At 36.4% G+C, this 16546-nt stretch overlaps 1 protein-coding gene across 6 annotated transcripts; it reads left to right on the top strand.

The window, feature by feature from the left end:
* Positions 1-1498: 1498 nt before the first annotated feature.
* LOC130747280 (protein PLASTID TRANSCRIPTIONALLY ACTIVE 16, chloroplastic) lies at positions 1499-13695 on the top strand. 6 transcript variants are annotated; one of them, XM_057600162.1, is made up of 14 exons: positions 1499-1741; positions 2005-2094; positions 2230-2352; positions 2809-2976; positions 3080-3166; positions 3304-3431; positions 4137-4184; positions 4275-4331; positions 4558-5304; positions 5516-5692; positions 5786-5929; positions 6070-6234; positions 6324-7192; positions 7434-7642. In XM_057600162.1, the coding sequence occupies exons 1-13, from the start codon at positions 1721-1723 to the stop codon at positions 6964-6966; spliced, it is 2598 nt and encodes an 865-aa protein (XP_057456145.1). In that variant the 5' UTR covers positions 1499-1720; the 3' UTR covers positions 6967-7192; positions 7434-7642. The 6 variants fall into 6 exon arrangements, with proteins under 6 accessions (XP_057456145.1, XP_057456142.1, XP_057456144.1 ...); XM_057600159.1 differs by having other exon boundaries at positions 1501-1741; positions 6061-6234; XM_057600161.1 differs by having other exon boundaries at positions 1501-1741; positions 4278-4331; positions 6061-6234.
* The last annotated feature ends 2851 nt before the right edge of the window (positions 13696-16546 follow it).

Here is a 16546-nt window from a genome sequence, read left to right on the forward strand (position 1 = left end):
CAGTGGTGGTGGAGACAATGACAGTTGCAATGACGAAGGTTGGTGATAACGACAATAGTAGTGGTGGCAGTGGGTGGTGGCGGTGAAGTGATGGTGGTGGTAGGGATATGGTGTGGTGGAGTGTAATGATGGTGAAGGAGAGGATGATGCCGAGTTGGATGTGGTGGTGTTAGTGACAATATTGTTGAGTGGTGGTGGCAGTGACGGAGGGTGGTGGTGGCGATGACGAAGGGTGGTGGCAGTGGTGATAATGACAATAGAGTTGGTGGTGATGGTGATGACGACAGCGACATAATCGTATTAGGCCGTTATCCATCATTCATATGTTGTATTAAATAATCTATCATTTTATGTAACCAAAAGAAGTAAACTATAATTTTAATAATAGTTGACTGATCGATTAATAATCCATCATTTTAATATATCGGAGTTGAACATAATATAATGTTAGCACTAAACAATAGATAAACTCACAATGTATTGTATAAATTCTTATTATCATGTTTAATATGATATATCAACCAAACTCTTGATTATTAATTTTGGATAAGAAATCCATAGGATAATTAAAGGCCAAGACTATTTGTACCATCCCCTTTACTATCCACACCACCCTTTTTTTTAATCCCAAAATTACCCCCAACATAGAAAACATACAAAGTAGGAAAAAAAAACACTCTCCCAATCTCACCTTCTTCTTCCTTCTTCCTCTTCCACTCTCACCTTCCCCATCTCATTTCATCTTCTAAATCAACACATCACACACCTTAGAGGTATTTGAAGCTCCATATCACTGTAAAAGATAAGTGGATGAGATCAAGAGAAGAATCGAAAGCTCAAAATAGGTGTGATTTTGGGATTTTTACTGTTTTTCCGCGTAAATATGTGTAGAATATATGAGTTCTGGTTCGTTCCACCATTTAAACTGCTGACGTTTTATTGCTACCGCTATCTTAGTAGCGGTAGCTTCTGCTATATTGGTAGCGGTAGCTTCCGCTATCTTAATAGCGGTAGCTTAGATTTTTTTTTATGAATTTAATCATAGCGGTAGCTTCCGTTATCTTAGTAGCAGTAACTTCCGCTATCTTAATAGCGGTAACTTCCGCTATCTTAGTAGGTTTTTTTTTTGAATTTAATCAGTTTTGTTTTTTAAATTGGGGGTATAATTGTATTTTTACTCAAAAGGGATAGTGTGGATAGTAAAAGCGATGGTACAGATGGTCTTGGCCATAATTAAATTGCTCTACTTTAATATTTCAAGAAATTGCGGAAAGTTTGCAACCTGGTGTTCATGTTTGGGATTATCCTCTCTTATGCTGAGTGATTCAGCTTTTATTCCTTAGCTCTTTTGTAGTTTTTCCAATGCAGAAAAAAAAAAGTCAAGAAACTGCTTTCAATACAAATGACTATTTGCCGAAAGAAAATTCTCAATGGGTAAAGTTGTAATTTAGCCATTGAGAGGGATGATTTTGTCATGGTATGTATCATGTATCATGTATCACTGCTGAATTAGGTCATGCTTCGAGTAGGTTCTGAACCCAACCACAGTTTTTTATCCCACACAGCGTTCAGACCCATTTGATAAACCTATCCATTCTCCACATCGGTTATGCATCTGAGACTGAAACCATCCCAGCTCAACCTTCTTCCCCTCTAGATTCTCGATTGCCATCTCATCCTCCTTCTCTTCCTCCCGTTCGGAAACCATCAGCATCCCAAGATGTCGGGCGGTTTCTTCCGAGTAAGCATAGCGCCACCCCTAAATCTTCCATCACTGTTTTCGTTTCTTCTATGATTCACTGCTAATTTATCGAAACATTTCTCAGATCTTCTCTGTACTCATATTCAGATTGCGTTTGATTTAATTAACAGAATGTTTATTCATGATTTATATTTGAAATTCATGCAGTTTTCGTTTACCACACAATAAATTGAATTCAAATTTTGGTTAATTGCACTGTTGTAGCTCTGTGAAGTATATAAACACTGAATTTTTGTGAATAGGGCACATCTGCGGATCAAGACACTAGGTTTTCGAACAAGCAAGCCAAGCTGATGAAATCGCAGAAGTTTGCGCCCGAATTGGAGCATCTGGTTTGTTGTTTCCTTGATTTTGAGTTAGATATTTTGTTTAGGGAATTTGTTTTTTTAACTGCCTTTAGTTTTGGAACAGCAAGGATTTGGATGCATATGAACTTGATAAAATTTGTTTGAAAATTTGGTTTGTAGGTGGACATGACAAAGGTGAATATGGAAGTGATGAAGCCTTGGATCACTAGAAGGGTGACTGAGCTTCTTGGGTTTGAAGATGAGGTGCTCATTAACTTCATACACGGTCTTCTCGATGCTAAGGTAATTAACTCTAGCAATTTGTTCTGGTTATATGGTAATGTTGGAGATTAAAAGGCGCTTCCGAGTCCCAACATTCTTTTTGCTTTGTAGTGAATCTTAACATCATTGTGTTTCTTTTTATTTTAAAATGTATGTTTTGAATTTTGTATTGCATTTATTTAGCTAACATTTGTTTTCTTTTAGGGTGTGATTGTGCAGTCTTACTCCTCTTTAAAATGAACTATTATTAATGTACATGTACTTTTTTGCTATCTTGGCTGCTTTATCACCTACTTCTTGATAACTTTACGTGGTGAGATCCCTAACGACCAGAGGTGTAGCAATAGTAGCGCTTATAGAGACTTGGGCATTCCTCATCTCATGGGCTAGGTTTTTGGGTAGAGTTAGGCCTAGTCCTAATTCAATACTGTGCTTATTTTTTATGGTTTTGGTCACATTTTATTCCTTATGATGCAGGAAGTGAATGGGAAGGAAATTCAAATACAAATTACTGGATTTATGGAAAAGAACACTGTAAAGTTCATGAAAGAGCTTTGGACGCTTCTTCTCAGTGCACAGAAAAATGCCAGCGGTGTTCCTCAGCAGTTCTTGGATGCTAAAGAGGAAGAACTCCAGAAGAAGAAGGTGCTCTAGAGTCTTGATATGCCAGTCATTTGGTCTCAAAATACCTTTCATACTTAACTTTTTGCGGAATTCTGATAATAATTGCTTCCTGTGTGTGGTTTAGGCTGAAAATGAAAGGATAGCAAGTGAAATTCAGAGGAAAAAAGAAAAGGAAGGGAGAGAGATGATGGAAGAGAGACTGAAGAAACTGGTAATTCTACTTGTTCCATGTTGGAGTTACATTTTATAGAGCTGAGATTTGGTTTTAACTTCCATTCGTGTTTTCATGGCGTTCAGCTAGCTTCTGCAATTATTTGGGTTCATGTCCTTTACCTCAAACTACTGTAGGACGGAGGACTTGATGCTAAGGATAATAATACTGCTTCAGATCCAACCTTGAAGCACAGGGATTCAGGGCGCTACGTCCAGGATGGGAAGGAAGCTGACAAAAGGAATGGTGTTAGAGCAAGAAACAGGTTAGATTGGCAATTCCTTTTTTTTATCATTTAAGTTATGGTGTTTTTTCCTTTCTTAATTTTCTTTTTGGTTACGCAGTGGGCCAAACTTCGAACTATAATCTAAAATTTATTTTTTCAGTTTCTTAAAATGGTTGGGCTTGTGTTAAGTTGTTATGAAGTGACACATAGTGGTAGTTGCTAGGCAGTAGGCATCACTCTAGCAGATGAGCTAGAATCCTATCAGTAATATTAAAATATAAGCTGCAACTCACTTTGCCCATTACAGGCCTTTTATTGGAATAATATAAACTTGATTGGCAGGTTAACAAAGGTGTAGAACTTCCCCAAGTCCCAACTCATTTATATCCTTATAGTGCTCTTAAGTTTCCCCGACAACCATAAAATTGCCTAGTATCACAATTAATTAAAATCATCATGAAATCTACACGAGTTTTGTAGAACTTCTTGCATTGTGAAGTCATTTGAATTCATTGTTATTTCCTGATATTGGATATTTGAACATTGTATTATATGTGAAGGAATTACCTCTGTTAACTTTCTCAAGTTATACCATAAACATTTATTTTAACTTTCCTCTTAGTTTAAATTATTATTTTAATTCTGTGTAGTTTGGGTGGACATAATCTTTTTGAGCTCGGCTTCTGCACCTTGAAACTTCTGAATTGAGTTCTTGAGTACTAATTAGCTTTTACTCTATTGCAGGGTTTCTAGGTCCCCTCATTCACCTGCGGTTTCCACTTCACCTCATCGGTAACACCATTGAATTCAACACTTCTTAACACATCTTCCATTTTCTATATTGGACTTAAATGATATAAATACATTTGATGTCGTTGTTAGTAGGTCACGTTCGAGGTCAAGGAGTAAATCATTTTCAAATTCCCGAAGTTATTCGGGGTATGCTTTATATATTGCTAACTTAGTTTTGTTTGCCTTGATTCTTTGCTGTATCTCTTGTCATTCATTAACCTAATTTGATGAATGGTTAAATGTGCGACTTGGCCAGCACATAAATCTTTATTTTGTCCCCACCCCCTTTTAGTCTTTGTTCATGAGTTTAACGTTGCACATTTAATTTTATTTTTGGTTTATCATTTTGTATTAATTGTTCTATCTTATGTAGTGATCGACACAAGTCAAGGAGTATATCTAGGTCTCCAGTGGCTCAAGGACGCTCCATTTCTCCTGAAAGAATTCGCCGATCTTCTCGGCAACGAGCTATTTCTCCTCGGAGGCATTCACCACGACGATCTCCTTATAGAAGGCCATCTTTTTCAAGGAGAAGATCCAGATCCAACTCAGATTACGATTCTCCTTCTCCTGTACGACGGAGAATTCATTCTCCATTCTATCGCCGACGCAGAACACCCTCTCCTGTTAAAAGACGTAGATCGCCTTCTCCAGTGCGTCGGCGCAGATCACCTTCTCCGGTGCGCCGACGTAGATCACCTTCTCCAATGCGGCGTCGTAGATCACCTTCTCCTGTGCGAAGGCGTAGATCACCATCACCTATTAGACGGCGAAGGTCACCCTCACCCATGCGGCGAAGAACTCCTGTTATGCGGCATAGGTCACCTTCACCTGTGCGCCGGATACCACCAAGGCGCAGATCAGGCTCTCCCATGCAATCTCCCTCTCCCACAACGCGAAGATATAGTAGTAGGCCTCCACGACGCAGGTCTCCATCTCCTTTGCAGTATAAATCACCTGTTCTCGGTAAGAAAAGATCTCCAAGTGCCTCACCTCGAAGGTCTCCTCGAGATGGATGGAGTTCTCAGTCTCCAATACGGCGTGTATCTCCATCTCCAGTTAGGAGAAATTCCCCAAGGAACCAAAGAAGTCCTGTGGATTCTTCTATGACAAGAGTCAGGTATAGAGACACTTGAAGGGATGCTTGAATATTGTTGCTTGCCTTGTCTCAGGCGTGTATGATTTTAATGTGATAATGATGGAGCTTTTAAAATCATATTTCATTTATAGAATCATGTCTCTATGTAACTGCAGAATTTTGTGAAGTGATAGTTTTGAAAAGGTCAGTTTTTGCAAGGAAATTGATGTTATCTGTGGTGATACCCATGCAGAATGCAAAAAAGTTTATCACCTGAGACTCATCAAAGTCCTTTGCGATCTGTACAAAGAGATAAAAATGGCAGAGCTTCACGCAATAAATCACAGGATTCCATGTCCACACCTGAGAAGTCTCCGATTCGATCAGTAGCCACCCGAGGAAGGAGCAGAACCAGCAGTGAAGATAGAAGGTAGTTTTCTTTTTATGCAATGCTCTTATCTTCCCATCATTGCTCGCAACTGGTAATTTATACACATATTTGTTTGTTTTTGAAAATGTTTAGTCCACATGAAAGCCCCCTGAGGCAAAGAAAGGAGAAAGTAACCAATGAAAGAAGCTCAAGTCCTCCAAAGAAAGCCAGAACCCAGAGACCTAGCTATGACATTCCAGAGACAAGGGAAGGAGCAGAAGAAACATATAATTCTAGGTTTGAATATGATTTATATAACTTTTAGTTACTTTATTTATTTATTTATTGAGGAATGTAAGTAACTGTCATTGCTTGGTCATTGTTTAGCTTTTTTCTTTTTCTCATTTTCTCCTCTATCTTATTGGTAGAGAGAGCAGAGATCCTAAGTCAAATTCATCTCAAAAGAAACCAAAATACTCCCCTGTTAGTAAGCAAAAAGGTTCACCTGCAAAATTTCGTCACGGTGATGAGTTTCATCCTGAAAGGAGAGCTGATCGTTATGATAACAAAGATTTGAGTAATAAAGGCCAGGAAATAAAATGGTAATACAATTGAGATGCTGCAGTTGTTCTAATGAATTTGAATGCATGTACACTGCAGACCTTTCTGATAATGTGTACTCTTTTGACAGTGATAATTCTTCTCGCAAGGGAGATGACCCTCCTGCCCAGCAGAAGTCACCAATGAACAAAGAAATTTTTTCCAGCGAGAAGCGTCATGAATCTTATCCTATTATTAAAAAATCTGATGACAAGGATCAATCCCATTCAGTCCATGCCAAAAGTAGTGAGCAACTCCACAAATCAGAAGCCGCTCCAGATTTTGTTGCAAAAGTTGATCTTGTCAATCAGAGTGCTTCATATGATTCTGTTTCTGAGGAAAGTGATAAGCATAGAAGGGAAGGAAAGGATAGGAGGAGAAAGCACAAAAGGTCTGAGAAAAAAATCGTGTCTTCTGATGAAAGTTATAGTGATGATTCTGAGTTAGAGGATAGGAAAGAGACCAAGAGGAAGAAAAGGGAGGAGAAGAAGCTGCGTAAGGAGGAGAAGCGTCGACGCCGTGAAGAGAGACGACACAGAAGGGAAGAACGTCGTGCAGAGAAGCTGAAGCTGAAGAGTAAAACAGACTACATTTCAGATGATGAGGAAGCTGAGCGAATGGATGACCATCCAAGTAATAATGAGGAGACACAAGTTGATCCAAAGAAGCTTGAGATTGAGCTACGGAATAAGGCTCTTGAATCCCTCAAAGCAAAGAGGGGCCTGAATAACTGATCAATACACTTTTGAGTTTTTATGTTTTATGCTTTAGAAGCTTCTTTGAGAAATATCTTCTTAGCTTCTTTTGAAAACTTGGTTTTACAAATGTTATGTTTTTTGTTTTATTGGTAAATGTTTGATGTCGTCTATCTTTAATGCTGGCAGCTGAAATGGATAAATGACGATTTCTGAGCAAATCTGTTGAGTACAACTCTATGCAGACATTGCCATATATTTACTGGTAATATTTGTCTCCCCTTTGTTGGGAATTTTATGTTTTTCGGGTGGTGTATTTTGGTTATATCTTATGTTCTTTTAGCTGCTATCTTGGTTTGTTGTAGATCCTTGTTTGTTTTCTCCCCACTATGACTTTGTTGTGATTGGTAGTGTTGACTAGTTTCTTATTTAGACGAGATTCAACCGAAGGTTGTGAATTATTAAGAAGGTTGTGATACTAAATTAGCTTTCTGGTCAATTGGTAGATGAAATTTATGTCAACTCTAGATGACCTGGTGAGCAGACCATGCGCAGACCTATGTATTGAACTTCAATTCAGGTGAAGTTTTTCATCTTTTACCATTTTTCTGGTTCTGGAAGAGCTCTTTTAAGTCATCTGTAGTATGTACATTGATATTCTTTTCACAATGTAATTTTTAAAACTATTAAGTTTGCATCTTGGGAGAGTTGTTCTTGGGCTATGTTTACTGGAAATCTCTATGATGTAGCTGTGTGTTTTATATGTGTTCTTCTGTATGTACTTTTTTGTGTGCCAGAACAAATAATTATCTTGAGCATTCTGGTGTGGTCGGTTTTCTCAGGTTGCTTTGTGTGGTGCAATTATTTGTTTTTGATTTCCCTTCTGACGACATTTAATACCTTGCATTATGCCATCTGTGCTTGTCTGCTTGAGCTGCTGTTACACTCGGAAATGTTCTTGTTTTCGATTTTCTTTGTTAACGTTGCTTTGGACTTTACCTGAGATCTGTATGATTTACTCTTGCAATTGTCATTCTGAATACTGATACTTCATTGTACATGAGATTTTTTTGGGCAATGTGAAACCAAAGAAAAACAGCAATATCAAGCAATCATAAACATGGGGCTTTTTTAATAACTGTCATTTGGTAGTTGCTTTTACGTTCATACAAGTAATTTTAAGGTGTTCTTTTCTTAAAAAATGTTATTGAAGGTTGTCATGCCATCTTTGTTCTATAAATTTGCTGTAAGATATCGTATTTTACAATTATCATTCCCATATAAACCCAATAGTACTTGATTTTGATTTAAACAAGGAAATGAATTTTGATTTTTAATATGGATCTTGTTCTTTTGAGGTGGAATAAAATAGTTCTTGATTGGAAAGTAAGAGTGGACATTGGCTTGATAGTTTGTACTGAGTTTAATTTTTTGTATTAAACTTTTTTTATAATGACATGCAATCGTTTCATGTATTTACACCGATAATATCCCTGTTATATTTGTGTCTCTTTTTGTTTCAGTTTAATATTATTTTAGGTAATGGTTACTTTTTTATTTGTAAATATGCTCGTTGAACAACACTCTTTCCAACTCTCTTCTATTGTTTTTCTGTTTTCATGTTTTTTAACGGTAAACTAATATTTTACTCCCGTAATATTTTTGATGGCTCTTATGAATTATGCTGCTCCTGATCAATAGTTAGATTAGATTTTCTACTGAGTATATAACCTACTAAATTACTACATTACGCCAGTCTTGGTCTAGTTGGAGGATGATCTCTAAGCACATTCAATACATCCTCCTCGACATTGTTGCGCTTCTGATCTTTATTTTGATGTATCTAAGAGTGGGAGTGGATCCTGTTTTATTTTAGGACAAATCTTAGACACTTGTATACTATACTGTGCTATGGAGGGATGAATATTTAATTTAATTTTTAGATAAATTTTTAATTTAAATATATTATGCAAATGTTTTAGATTGTTTTATAAAAATAGAGTGCAATTGTGAAGTCTAAGGTCATCCTCCTAAAACTACGATTGGTGAACTTAATTTAAACAATTTACGTGAAGATACATCATTGATTAATTAATCGACAACAGTAGTTAAAAGAAAAATTGTTCTATCCGGCTTAGAAATTTCTATTTTGTAAAATTTTTACAAATGCATTTTATATAGAATCTAATGTTCTTTTGATTCAATATTTTACATAACAGTTGTGAAACGGTGATTATGGGTGAATAGCAATTTTCAGAAGAAAAGGATGAACATTTTTAATTTTAAATCATTTAGAGAAATTGGTGTGTAAATGTGATGAGGCAGAGAGCTTAAATCTTATTGGATTTGTTTTTGGTCAAGAATCTTATTGGATTTCAAGTGCTTCTTCCCTCCCTAGGGCCTTTACCGGTGTAAGCTTAGCCCAACCAATATCCAAATAGTGAGTAAAAAAAAGTCTCATGAATAGTAAAATAGAAACTTGCAATTAGAGGGTTAAGATATGATATTATCTGATCACAACATGAGTTTTTCATTGAAAAAAAAAAAAAATACCTGAGTAAGTATTTACACTTTTGATGAAACTAAAAATGATTAAAGGCAGTTAGTTGTTACGAACTAAAAGATGGCACCTTCCCTTCTCCTAGACTTGATTGATCCCATCCCCTCTCTGATGGGACTTGGCTCTTCCTCGACTTGTTAGACAAGACAAAGACAACTTGCTTCAATGTTGTTGGCAGACGAGAACCGAAGAAAGGAAAGAGGGTCATGCGCAAATGCCGAAAGAGGACAAGGAGAAGCGCTAGTCCACAAACAACGGAACCTCTCAAGCGAACGAGTAGTGAAGCCTTACTAAGATCGAGATAAAAAAGAAAGGGCAATTCTCAAGCTAGACCCACACAAATGTTCAACTTTGTCATCCTTCCTCATACCAACACCACACTGGGTATACCCACCTTTTTAAAGAATTAGTTTAATGAATATAAAGAGAAATTCTCTTATAACAAGAGATCTGATCCGAGTTCAGAATGATGTTGATAACCTGACGGTAGGGTATACCCACCTTGTCGTGTACCATTGTCGCAATATTGCAGTATGCGATGATGATAATGGTAATGATGATGATGATAGCGGTAGTAAAATAAGCTTATTTTCTTAGTTTTAAAATTTCAAGAATAAATACTAATGTTTTATAAATGAAAATGAAAAATGAGAATAATTTTTTTTATGGCACAATGCCTTTATTTAGGACAGTAAACCACACTGCTCAAACAAGAACATAGATAGCATGAATGGATGTAAAGGCAAGGTGACATGTCCAGCAGGGATACAATTTTGGATCCATATGTCAAAAGGGAACATCATTTTCAGTGCTATCTGAACGCTTGGTGTTCCATCTTTCTCCTCTGGATAATCTCTTCCTACGTGGCTCCCCCCAATTCGCTAGCTTCTGCTTATCTCTTCCATTCAGATAATCCATTTCACAAAACCAAACTAAATTAACAGTTCACAACCTCACAGACATTTACACAAACACATGGTGTGCTGATTCCATTTCAATCCAATGGCTCCCACTCTCACATCCAATTCATCTCTAATACCCACCACCACAACAACAACAACACTCAGAAACCCAAGGCTCAGCAGCAGAATCTTCGCTAAGAAATCCGGTTCGTTTCCATCGTTTGGGCTTGGTGGAACCAAACCCAGAGATGATTCTTCTTCTGAAGAAAACGGGTCATTGAATTCCAATTCCAACAACCCTTTTCGTTTAAATTTTGGGAAGATACCCGATGTTACGTCGTTGATTCCGGTTGTGAACAACAATTCGCCGGGATTTTCGCTTGGGAACGCGAGGCGGAAGGACCCTTCGACTGTGTTTGTTGCTGGGGCGACAGGGCAGGCTGGTGTTCGCATTGCGCAGACGTTGTTGAGGGAAGGTTTTAGTGTTAGAGCTGGAGTTCCTGAACTTGGTTCTGCTCAAGAACTGGCTCGTCTTGCTGCTGAATACAAGGTAAAATTTGATGATTGTAATGTGGATTTATTTATTTACAATGCCATGATGTGAAACTTGGAAAAAGATCTTCCAAATTTAGTAATGTTTGGTTCCACATTTATAAGTGTTAGAATTGATTCTCCACTGTCAGAATTGATTTTTGGGTGTTTGCATGTTTCATTTGACAATTGATTCAAGCTCCAACATCAATTTTAGGATGGGGTTACTAATCCTACGTTATGCGGTGTGCATAATTAGTGTGAGATTTCACAACATTATCCTTCAAAAATAACTTTTTGCATAAATATACCCGAACATAGATCACTTCATTTTCAACTCACTTTTGCCATAATCATTTTAGAACTGATCCAATCACGCATTAAGTGAGAAAAGAATCGAGTGTAAACTCTTATCTTTCTGTAAATGAAAATTATAATATACTCAGAAGTTAAACCAATTGTGAATTTAACCTTATTAACACATTTTAGAGGAGTTTTAACCATGATATCCATATATAAAGCTAGCAAAATTAAGCGGCTAGCAGGAATTAAGGGAGATCTCTATTAACGGAAAATGAAACAGGTCACAAAAAGTGAATGTGATATTACAAAACCAACATATAGGCTTTTTCTCTTATATTGTGCTCATTTACATATATACGACTTCACCAGTGGCACTTTAATTTTAACTAGCAAAAGATACCATGGCCATTATATTGAGCATCCATGAAATTTCCATTTCAAGTACTATATTCCTGTTACTGATGCATGGTTAATGCAGATTATATCTAAGGAAGAGGCAAAGCGTCTGAATGCAGTGCAGTCAAGCTTTGATGATACAGAGTCAATAGCCAAAGCAATAGGGAACGCAAGCAAAGTGGTCGTCACCATTGGTGCCACAGAGAATGGTCCAACGGCAGAGGTCTCTATATCAGACGCCTTGCAAGTGGTTCAGGCTGCTCAGCTTGCCGGCGCAGGCCATGTGGCTGTCATCTACGACGATAGCAGCGCAGGCACCTCAACCTACAATGTGCTTGATGGCATCACCTCCTTCTTCAACAACATATTCTCCCGGTCTCAACCCTTGACCGTGCAAGAGTTCTTGCAGAAAGTCATTGAAACAGACGTTAAATACACCTTCATCAAGACAAGTTTGACTGATGATTATACCCCAGAGAGTTCCTACAATGTGGTTGTCGTAGGCGAAGAAAGCACCAGTGCAAACGACTATAAAGTAATGTAATGTATGCGATAGTATCTTGATGAGATTGCCTTTTTTTTAACCTCCCTTTATGTTCTTATTTCCATAGTTTAAAGGTTTTAGACAATGGTGGTGATTGTTTTAGGTAGCAAAGTCCAAGATAGCATCCTTGGTCGCTGATGTCTTCTCCAACACTGAGGTGGCAGAAAACAAGGTATCTGTTTAGTGTTTTTGCTTTACATGAAATGGAAATCATGCATGCTGATCTAATTGAGATGATTAGCATCCTTACACGGCAATATAATACACAGCCTCTCTCTCTGTCCAATAGGTTGTGCAAGTTTACTCGGACCCCGAAGCCCCCTTGAAGCGTGTAGATGAACTTTTCAGGTAAAATATGCTAAATATAGCAAAGTTGTTTCTGTTTTTCATCTATAAGAGTTCACTGATTTCACAATTAAACCTCATAAAATTAATTCTCTCTCCACAAGAATTGTGGAAAGAATTGATTTTGGTTAAATATGAGCAAAATGTGAAGTGGTTCATGTTTGGATTTGGATACATTTATGATTACTGTAGGGTAATGTTGTGAAATCTTGTAATAAAATCTCACCATTGATTCCACCGTATAAGCTAAAATTTGTAGCTTCATAAAAGAATTGATTTTTGGAGCTTGAATCAATTGTGAAAAAAAACCTCCAAACAGTCAAGAAAATTATTCTGATAGTATATATTAATCAATTCTAACTCTCAATTTGCAAACATGGAACCAAACACACTTAGTGTTGCTTCCAGTTGAGGAGGATCCATAGGTGTTCCTATCTAATTCATTAAGTTTCTTTTGCAGCACTATTCCTGTGGATGGAAGAAGGAAAGCCTATGCTGAAACGCTGGAGAAAGCTAAAGCAGAGGAAGAGGCGATAGTGGCTGCTGAGAAGGCACGTGAAGCTTCTGCAACAAAAAAGAAGCTGGAAGAAGAGGTGAAGAAGCTGTCTCAGCAAGAAACTCAGGCTTCCAGTCTTGCTAAAGAAGCACAAGAGAAGGCAGTGGCAGCTGGAACATCAGTGGAAGACCTCTTGAGCAAGGCGAAAGATTTTGGCGCAGGGATTTCATGGCAAAAGATCAGCTCACAGATTGCAACCTCAGTCCAAAAGCCTGATGAGGATGAGAAACCAAAGGTGCAGGTAGCCACTGTAAGGGGACAAGCCAAGGCTCGGAGTCTCACACCTAACAAAGCAGTGGTTAAACAAACAAGTCCAAGAAGCGTTGCTACTAAACCAAAAGAGGAAAATCGGAAGCAAGCAGAGACAGCAAAGGAGGTCAGAAAGGTATTCGGCGGGCTGTTCAAGCAAGAAACTATATACATTGATGACGACTAGTGGAAGGGGAGCATGTCTTGCACAGCATGAAACTCTGTCGTTTGAGTCTGTGTTGAAGTTGATAATTTGGTTGGATGTGTATTGTTTTGTAAAGTTCTATCTTTTGAAGAAAGACATATATGTAGTTTTACTGGTTCATAACCCTGTAATCAGAGCAGCAGGGAAAATAAGATCTTCCTGTATCTTCTTGACTCTTTCTAATGCCTCTGGGTCACGGTTGTGCCTTGCCTCAGCAACGGTAATAGCGTGCTTGGATTCTACTGTGCTCATCTCATATCATCATGGTTTAGCAAAATACTATTTTGGAAATTGGTAGGTACACACACTAGACACCCTATGGGGGTGTTTGGACCCTAGATAAAAAGAGGGAAAGAAAAAAGAGAAAAATGAAGTGATAGATATGATATATATGATGTAATGTGATATGAAGAGAAAGATAACTCGCGCGAAAAATGAGTGTGTGAGTGGAGATATTAATGGTGTTTGAAAATCAAAATTGGTACTAAAACGGTATAACCCACTTAACTTCTATGCTTTGTTTGGTTTGAATGAGAAAGTGAGAAAAAAGAATATGAATAGTGGGAAATTGTGAAAGTGGTGAGAAAGTTTATTGATGCAGCGCCCAAGCTGCTCAATTTGTGAATAGTGAAAAACTGCATTGGGGCCAACATCTTCTCCTCTATATTTTATTCTTCCTAAAACAACTTTGTCATATTCATGTTTTGGCTATCTTCAAATTAAATTAGATCAATTAATTTCTTATTAAATTTACTATTGGGTGAAATGAAATTTTTACTTTCATTGATTTTCTAATTAACGCACAAGTTTCTTCAATTAAACATCATATAAAATTAGATATTTAATATTTTTACATTTAGTTATTTCAAATAATAAAATAATTTATATTAATTAAATTCCAATGTGAAGATACTTTTTTATTTTTTATTTTTTAAATGTCTATCCATTGCGTAAAATATTAATATTGTAAAATATAACATAACCAGCACACATTATGGGCTTGTTCAACGGACAGTGATATGATATAAAATAAAGAATTTATATAAGAATATGATAGAATATCAACATGACTTTTCATATATCCCTACTATAAACACATTACATATTATTGTTTGCCTATCTAGTTTCCACTAACTTGAGCATCAATATATGTTTTGTATGTACCATCGAAATAGAAACATTTCAACGTTAGAGCTACAAATGCACTCTGGTGAAGGTTTAATTTGAGCCAACACTTAGACCAAACTTTAAAACATTAGAGCCACATCAAGTAAGATTTGTTTTGGCAAAAGTAAATAACTTACTTTATGGCAAGCCCTAGCCCAAAACTTCTTTTTTATTAAAGGAATTTCTGTCTTTGACCAGAAAAAGAAAAGAATGCTGTCAAATAGCAGAATTGCATATTTGAAGTGTCATGACATTTTCCCTAAACCCTATATATATATGTCTACATTCAAGACCTAAAAGTTTCTAAAAGTTATAATTTCAAGATGTGTAAATTCATTTTGTTACATGAACCATGAGGTGTTTTGTGCACCTATATACACTCATGTAAATGTAATTGTGCATTTACAAGCCAGCAAGAAGCCAAGAAATCAAAACAAAGTGTTTTTTTAGAGAGCTATCTTTTCTCCACACCACCTCCTTACTTTTCTCATATTTTACATGCTCGATCTTCAGCTAAAAGTTCACACTTCACAGTGAATATATATTATAATGAAACCTAACAATCAAAGTCATTAGATCTTCCCCATATCAAAGCACCATACAGCAGACTGAAACCATCATGAATCAAAATATTCTTAAAATTTAATTACGTGGAAGAAGTTGGCATACAACTGTAAAAGGTAAAGGTTCTATATATAGGTGAAGGGTTAAAAAGAAAATGTTGCCAATGAAAGGTGCAGGTGAATGAAAATTGTACTGTACATTACTGTTTTAACAGAAAATGAAAGATTTGGCATTGAAGAGGCTAAAGCTGTTAGTAGAAAAGGATTTGGCTTTAGACTTCTAAATAAACAGAGAGAGGAGTCATCACTTGAGATGGTCACTTTAATAAGTAAAGTAAGTCATCACAATTGAGAAATCTACGATTGAGATTTAAGTAAATAATAATTTGCTAACATTTATTTTTTAACGATTATAATGAGTTACTTTATTCTCTCTCTACTTTTATGAGCTAAATCTTGTAAAAAATCTCTCTAAGCTGAATATTCCAAAGACAACTAATCAGGTGCATAGAACATTGCGGACAAATAATAAGTTGAGTAAGAATAAAAAATGAAGAAAAATTGATAATAAAGATTAATAGGATAGTTGATGAGGCAACTGAGAGAATCTCATACGTATGTGTTCATTGTTTAGGCTCTAGATTTTACTTTATTATAAATATCTGTTTTTATCATTTATGTATAAATGCTACATAAGACACAGGTAAGTAAATTGCCTTGCTCATGTCGATGGTCCTGAGTTGTTGTGGATGGCAATGCTAGACTTGGTTCTAATCGAGAACATAATACAAACAAAATATATTCATTCTGATATGAGGCTTTCATCACTTGATACATACATTTGCTCATCATTGAAACTTTTATCCACAAGTGTTTCTTTCTCAGCCTCATCAACAAAATGTTGACATATCAATTAAAATTATCATAAGTTCATAACTGCTCCATTCGTACTTCTTTAGTTGATATGTCAAAATTTCATTGATGAAACATGAAATTGAAACGGCATATAAAAATGATGGAAGGCGTTGATCAACATTATATCGATTCTGAAAGCCTAGTCTATGCACAAACATTGTTGTTCTAATACTTGACACGTATACGACTCAAATTTAGTGCTACTTGGCCATGCGGTGCAATAAACTCAAATAAGAACTGTTGTACCCAAAACTAAAGAATTCAAAAGAAGTTAAGTTCTATCAGATCAAACATTATACTCTCATATACAATAAAAATCAATGCTAGTAAACAATTTAAAAAATCAAAATTTCAGAACAAAATGAAACAGATGATTTCTTATA

The sequence above is a fragment of the Lotus japonicus genome, chromosome 3 (genome assembly GCF_012489685.1).
Source record: "Lotus japonicus ecotype B-129 chromosome 3, LjGifu_v1.2".
NCBI lineage: Eukaryota > Viridiplantae > Streptophyta > Magnoliopsida > Fabales > Fabaceae > Lotus > Lotus japonicus.

Coding starts and splice junctions, on each gene's coding strand:
- LOC130747280 (XM_057600159.1), top strand. CDS start 1,721: ATGTCGGGCGGTTTCTTCCGA. Junction 5,930..6,060: donor GAAGAAACATATAATTCTAG/GTTTGAATATGA, acceptor TCTTATTGGTAG/AGAGAGCAGAGATCCTAAGT. Junction 6,235..6,323: donor AAAGGCCAGGAAATAAAATG/GTAATACAATTG, acceptor CTCTTTTGACAG/TGATAATTCTTCTCGCAAGG.